Below are 7,342 nucleotides of genomic sequence, written 5' to 3'. Positions count from 1 at the left end.
CCCCTCCCCCCTCCTTTTTTTTTTTTTCCTCAACAGGAAAGCTTTCAGTTTTATGCAAAGCAGCTAAAGGAATCAAATGAAAACCCTTCCTGAACTAAGCAGAGGCTACCTTGTTTTGTGTGTATTTGGGATCCTATGTTTAAGTATTATTTCTAAGGTGTGTTTGAGAGAAAAAAATAAATACATGGGAAATTACTTTGTTTATGTATCTTTCATTTGTAACATACAATGTCACGTTCAGCCCTTTATTGACAGTGACTACCCTTACTCTCGAGGCTTATTTTGTCTACAGCATTTTAAGGCTTCTTAGGCATGTGAAGCCATAATTTTTCAGCCTTCTTCTCCCACTTGAATATTCCATTTCCATGTCTAGTTCATTTATTATTTTCAGAAAAAGACTTCAAGATATACCTATTTTTATTTATCTGAAAATTTTTGGAGCTAGATAAAATAATGTCCAGTCCATTTCCTAGTGCTTAGCATTCTAGGTTATAACAATCTGATGTCGTGAAGTCCTAAGTCACTTTCTAGTTTTGTAAAACTTCATTTCTCAGTGAGATATCCAAAGAGTCTGTCCCTTGCCCTTGGTCAGGGTGCCATTTGTCAGTCCTTGGAGGCTGTTCAGCCCACTTTCCTTTCTTCTACCACAGTGGCTTCTGTGAGCTTCTGAAATGTTCAGTCTCTTGATCCAGACTTCTCATGAAACTGAACAGTGCGTTTCCTTTCATTTTAGTTTCAGGATTTTGTCACAAGCTATCCCCTAAACCACCCTGTTACTTTAGACTCATATGCTGTAAATATGTGACTTCATATGTGAAGAAGTGAATCTTGGTTTATAATTAAATTAAATAAAAGCCCTGTTTTGGCTCTCATCCTTGCTAGTATCTACATTGTAAGTAGTTAACTTTTAAAGAATTAAGATTGGTAGTCAAGACAATTTAACCATTACTAAGGGGTCTTCATATGGAATGTTGACTTGTTTGGAGATGTTAAAAATGTCTTATTTGATAATTACCCTCATTTTGATACATTTTTGGTCCATTTGAGTTTGGTAATTGCCATTTCTTGGGTTTCAGAGCTGGCTTGGTTCCCAACTACCCTAGGAGTAGCATGCCTGCTGTTGCTGTGTGCTGTGGGACCATCCCTCTGCATTCAGCGCCTGCCCACAAGTGAACAGGGAAGGTTGGCAGTGGGCAGCAGAGTCAGATGTGTCATAGGACAGGTAGGGCCTTCAGCACCACGCTGTCCTGTGCACTTAGTCCTGAGGAGAAGAGGCTGGACCGGGGCCAAGTCCCAGCCTCCTTCCGTGCTCCTGCCTAGAGTATCTTTGCTAAAGCACATCTTATTTTTTGTAGTCATGCTAACCTTAGATTAGTTGAGCTAAATTCTGTTGATGTTGGTTGAAATGTATTTCTGAGGTGAGGCATAATCTGAACTTTGAAGTCGTCTTTGAGGAAATGAAGTATAAGCTCAGCCACATGAGGAAAATGTGGATGTTGTACCAAAAAAAATGAGAAAGTCAAGTCTCCATTTCACTTTTCCCCCAGTACTGTACTGAGCTACATTTCCATTTCTTTTTATATACATATAAATGTACATATGCATGTGTATGTTTTGTTTTAAGACTGGGTCTTACTCAGTTGCCCAGGCTGGGCTCTAACTTATCCTCCTGCCTCAGCCTCCCAGAGGGATGGGATTACAGCATGCTCCATGATGCCTGACAGCATTCTAAATGACAGATGAGAGCAGATAAGTATATATGTTAACAAAGGACTCTGGTCAAGAAGCATTGTCTTGGTTTTCTTTTTGAATGTAAATATGTAAAATGTAATAATTATACCAATAGGAGGGCTTATGGGCGCTTTTTAAATATTTAACAGCCACATTGAAATAGGTAGGACTGTAAACAGTTTACAGCAGTTGTTGCGCTCAAATTATATGCGAACAGCAAATTCTTAAAAAGTAAACATGTTGTTGTAAAACTTGGAAAGTACAGTGTTTTATGTATGATTTATATATTGGAACCTAATATAAATGAATTGCTTTGAATAAAGTATATTCCAAGTAACTCGACTGCTTCCTTATCAAATATTTGCACAACTGCGCCGATCCATTTCAAAGGACTTCAGTCTTAAACATTGAAATTACAAGTTGTGTAGTGACCTCTGTTATAGCCAGAATCGCCTCGCTAATGTCACCGCTCACCTGTTTTAAGAGCAAGCTTCTTTTGCTGGAAGTCCATTTTCCAGCTCCGTCCACTCCGTCCACAAGGCACCTTCGCCCCTCCTGGGACTGCTTACTGAACTCTCAGCCCCTTGTCCCAGCCAACATTTGGGCTCCCCCTGCTCCCCCACCACCACCCCCCGCAGCCAGTTTTTCCTCCAAACAGATTGGAAACTCAAGACTGGCGCTTGGTCTCTTGGTCTGGATTCTCAGTACAGTGCGGTCCTGGTACTGTGCGGTTAACGCTGACACCAGGCGCCCACTGCCATGTGTCAGGCGTGCTGCTTGTCTGCTTTTCATGGGCTTACAAAAGTGAATTTGTGCAGTTGTATCAGTAAATCAAGTGGCTTGACTCAACGCTTCTTCCTATAAGAAAACAAAACTAGAGCGTTCCAGTTAAAATTAGTTAAAAAGCCCAATTAGAATCTAAGCTATAAGGATATTCTTCAGTAATAAAACCCCTTTTTACATTAATGGAATTACGTATTCCTAGTTTCTGGGAACCTTATGCTGAAAGGAGTCTCCCATTTATTCCAATACCCCATGCCTGGCATAATCACCGAGTTTGCAAGTTCCAGTAAATTATTAAGCAAGCTTTATATTGCAAATTGTTTTCAGTACAATTTATTTCTTGAATCTGTAGCATGTTTATGCTACACTTTTTCTCATGTCTGAGCACAATTTTCATTTAATATTTGTCTTTCTGAAAAGCCAATATTTGTAGAATTTCTGCATGTAAAAAGCAAAATTCCTCAAATGTGGTCGAACTAATAGCAGCAGGGGGTACAAAATCACGGTAATTTATCGCTTTGCAGTCGTACAATCATGCATAAGAGTGTTCCCATTAGAAATGTATCCTGCTTTCAAGCCCACCTACTACAAAGCCCACATTATGCAGCCTTAGTACAAATAAAGGAAATGGCTGCATTAGCAAATTCCAAATAGCCACTTATCTTTTCCATTTTTGCATGAAGAAAAGAAACATCAGATCCAGATAAAGTAAAAGCATTTAACCAACTCCAAACTTGTTGGACAGTGGTGGGCTGCCGGGATCTGGTGTCCCCGTTCCCCCCACCCCCACCCCCCAATGCCCTGAAAGACCTGAAAGAACATCTTCCTCAGTCTCGGGAGTCTCACTGACATCCTGTGTTTTTCTCGCCGCACGCTCCCAGTTAAAGAGCCAGGCACTGGGAGGGCCCAGTGCACCTCAGTAGGTGACCAATGAGCACCGGCCTGTATGCCTTTCTGCAAGTCTGTTCTCTGTGGGGGTGTGGTGTGGGCATCAGGGTTCCCTCCACGTGCTTGTCACAGGTGCCACTGCAACTCAGAAATAAGACACTGGAAGGTGAGCCCCACAAGTCCTTAGGTCCCATATTAAAAAATATTTTCACTGATGGGCTGAGGAATTAGCTCAGTGGTTCTGCTGCTTTCCTTGAAAGCGCAGGGTCCAGAGTTTGATCCCTAGTAACCTCCCCGCTAAATTCACCAGGGCCAACTGATGATCCGAATCCTCCAAAACTGAACCAAAAGTAACCTTTTCTTTTTTTAAGATCATCTCAGATACTTGATAAGGAGGAAGCCTCATAAATGTGATTAAAGAGCCTTAGTCTGAGCCCAGTCGCAGCGCAAGGATTCCATGTATGCAATATTGGAATTAACAAATAGAGCCTTTTCCGACTTTTTTTTTTTTAAAGCAGTTTGGGAAAACAAGAATCCTTCCAATTTTACAAAAAAGACAAGACAATCCTGTAATGAATGGGCGCTCTTCCCTAGCGAGCAGAGACGCCTCGCTCTGTTGGTACGTGTTAAAGACCTCAAGCCACTGCTTAAACATTATTGTTTTAATTATTAGCTGCTGAACAATATATGCTGCTGCTCCCAGCTCCCAGCAGAAAAAGGGCTGCACTCCACCTCCCTGCCTTCCCTGCCAGAGCTGCCTCCGGCAGGGACCAGGTGACACGGATGCGGCTTTTCATTCAGGTTGAACCTAAGGTCTAGCACTTGCTAAGCAAATGCTGCACCACCAAGTTACACTCCAACCCCTGTGCAGGCTACTTCTGGTAAAGAGCCAGTCACTTTATCAAATACAAAGGAAAGGTGATGAGTTTGAATTAAGAGTTAAACCTACTGGATATATAAACCCGTTGGATATATTTTTCAAATAAGCCTCAAGATACTCCCACCACTCACCCTGTGCCTGCTGACTTTGGAGCTGTTTGGTGCTGCAGGCTATGGGAACTGCCCGCAGAAAGTGGTTCCTTGGGCTGTCTGTGCCAAAAGATGAACGTGACCTCAGCAGAACCCCTACCCCCAGGTCTGTGAACACTTGGATCGGATATCTGCTGCGGACTGTTTGGCCTGAGAACACAAGACTTGTTGAAAAGCAAACAAAAGCAAGTGTAAGATCTAACTGTAGATTAGGCAAGATTACATTTTATATAATCCACAAGAACCAAACAGTTTATTTTTAAAATCCTAATATTTAAGATTGGTAATACCTTTTGGTTTAATTAAAATTCCTCCATCAGTAATAGCATAACTTGAAATTGGAGGGCTTAAAGTGAAAATTTCAGACAACTTTACCTTTTGATCTGCACACTACAGCCTCAGCCAAACTCAGCAAGCTGCCTGTTTCTTTGAGCAGTAGTTTATTGGAACATAGCCCTCTTCCCCATACTGCACCACTGGTGGGCTGATTTCACACCATAACAGCAGTGGTGTAATTGTGAAAAAGACGACTTATACTATGGCTCGCAAAGCCTAAAATATTTGCCACCTGACACAGGGAAAGTTCTGCAACCCTTGCATTTTAGAATTACAAAGTAAATTCTACTCCACTCAGTGTATGACGGGCTCACGGAACCACACGCATAGCCCCAGAGCCCAGTCCTTCCTTTCCTGGCCTCACCTGCCTGGCAAGTGCTTTACATGACGTAGCCCTGTCGAACCAGCACTGCAGGAGTGGGGCCACACTGGCCGGGGTAAAGCCTCCCTGGGGTAGCCAGAGTGGTGAACCATTCACTGCTCTAGAAAAAGAAGTTGCTGAGTTGTAGCAGCTTCAGTCCCCCTGTGCCCCCACACACAGCACAGCACCCCAAAGCCCACCGAGTGACAACAGCCTTTGCAGACAGTGTCTCCTAGCTGGCAACCCTCACCACACCCTGGAATCCCCAGGGGGTGCAAAATTGCCCTCTTCCTCCTGCCCGTCCTCCATCCAAGCCTGCAGCCATTAGGTGACCAGAGTAGTGGTGAGCGGGCTGGAGTGGGGTGTGGAGGGCAGATGTGCAGACGCGGGGACCGCCTGGCAGCGGGGTGAGCGGGGGCATGGACAGGAGATTAATGAGATGGGTGGGGGGCAATGGAAGCCAGGTTTCTCGAAGCTGGAGAAAAGCGTCATGAATAGGAAAAGGAAGAAAATTTGAGTCAACTCTGTTGCTCGATGGGACCTGGAAGCTAGCTGTATAAATTCCTATCTGTAGTTGTGTTGCATGCACACACGTGTGTGTGCGTGTGCCCGGACTCATTCCTTAACTGCTCACTGAGAGGCCCGGGAGCCACGATGCCCAACAGCAATTCACATATGCATTGCTCAGATCTTGGCTTCTAACTACCAGCATCCATTAAATCTGTGCTATCTCCACATAGTCTGTAGAGACACAGCCAACTCCAGGGCTTGGGTGGGAAAGTACAACATGAGCCTGAAACACTTTGAGGCCTCACAGAGTCCTCAGAGAATGGTGGGGCCCTGTCAGAAGGATGTAGAAGTCAGCCTGGAGGGGGCACCCACTGGCCAAGCCAGGAACAATGTCAGCATGAAAATGAAGGTCAGTAAACCAGGTGTGGTGGTGCATAGCTATAATTCCAGCACTTGGCCGAAATGGCAAGATTTCGAGTTCAAGCCCAGCTTGGACAGTTTATCCAGACCCTGTCTCAAAATAATAAAAAAAATTTTTTAATGATAGCAAAATATTTTGACACAATGAATAAGAAATCAGACACCTGTATTGGAAGCCATAAAAAAGTTAACAAATGGAAATCTGGATGAGGAATGTGCAATTTATAATTCCCAAGTGTCTATCTATAAAATGCTTATTAAGTACAAAACTAGAGAAAATTGTACCTTGACCATGGAGAAGCCTGGCAGACACACCTTCAGTCAAGGGATCAAAGAAGACATCACCATAGGACAAGGGAAAAGCATGTGCCACCTGACAGGATGCTCTGACAAGGGCCAGAGACATTTCTGTGACACTCCTGCCAAACTGCACGGCCTCTACTCAATCGTGAAACATCAGACAAACTGAAATCGAGAGAATCCTAGAAAATCTTCATGCATCAAGGTCAGGAAAGTCAAGAACTGTTACAAATTGAAGGAAACCAGAGACAACAATTAGCACAACCCTCGATTCCCATCCTGATGAGCGACAGCACTATTGGACACTTAGTGACTCTCGAGTGGGGTGGGAGCAATGAAACCATGTAAGTGCCCCGTGGGACAGGTGGACTGTTAAGGGACAGTGTGCTAAGGCACAGCTTTTCAAACTCAAACCTGCATACAAACCACTGAGGGAATCATCTGATCGTGCACATTCGCGTTCAGTGGGTTGGGTAGGGCCTGAGATTCCTGCCTCCTGTCTCCAGCCCCAGATCCTGGCTCAGCGCTCACATTCGAAGTTGTGAGGGCCAAAGGGACTGCAGAGAACTTGTGCCCCTCCCTTCCCATATGCTTACACCTTCCCACTTCTTTTGGTTCTGGCCTCTCATTTTCCTTTGGGAACAGAACCCACCCTGCTCCAGGTGCTTCTGTTTTGGGGTCACTCAGGCCTGAAGTAGGTGATCTGGGGCTGCAGCATCCCATCCTCTGGCCACTGTCCCAGCCAGGACCACTGAGATACAACCGTGAGGCCTGGCTGGGCCGGTGCAGCCTCTGAGAACCTCTTCTGGACTGCGAGATTTAGTGGCTCAGGCTTTGCCCACTGCTCTCAGACTTCTACAGGCCTCAAACACTTTTGAACCCCGTGTGACTCTGCCACCCAGTAGCTGTGTGAGCCCGGAAAACTGAATTTGTCGGAGCCTCAATGCCCTCACCTGTAAAATGGGACACCGTCTACCTCCAAGG

The 7,342-nt window shown here is 44.6% G+C and overlaps 1 protein-coding gene across 1 annotated transcript in view; it reads left to right on the top strand.

Annotated features, from left to right (window-relative positions):
• Lrpprc (leucine rich pentatricopeptide repeat containing) overlaps positions 1–255 on the top strand; it is a 108,653-nt gene extending 108,398 nt beyond the window's left edge. The window contains exon 38 of the mRNA XM_010611499.3: positions 37–255. Coding sequence (XP_010609801.1) covers positions 37–93 — 57 coding nt within the window. The 3' untranslated portion in view covers positions 94–255. The remainder of the gene's footprint in view (positions 1–36) is intronic.
• The last annotated feature ends 7,087 nt before the right edge of the window (positions 256–7,342 follow it).

The sequence above is a fragment of the Fukomys damarensis genome, unplaced genomic scaffold (assembly GCF_012274545.1).
Source record: "Fukomys damarensis isolate Sample0158 unplaced genomic scaffold, DMR_v1.0_HiC HiC_scaffold_2, whole genome shotgun sequence".
Classification (NCBI taxonomy): domain Eukaryota; kingdom Metazoa; phylum Chordata; class Mammalia; order Rodentia; family Bathyergidae; genus Fukomys; species Fukomys damarensis.
This window is presented reverse-complemented; position numbering and strand designations above follow the sequence as displayed.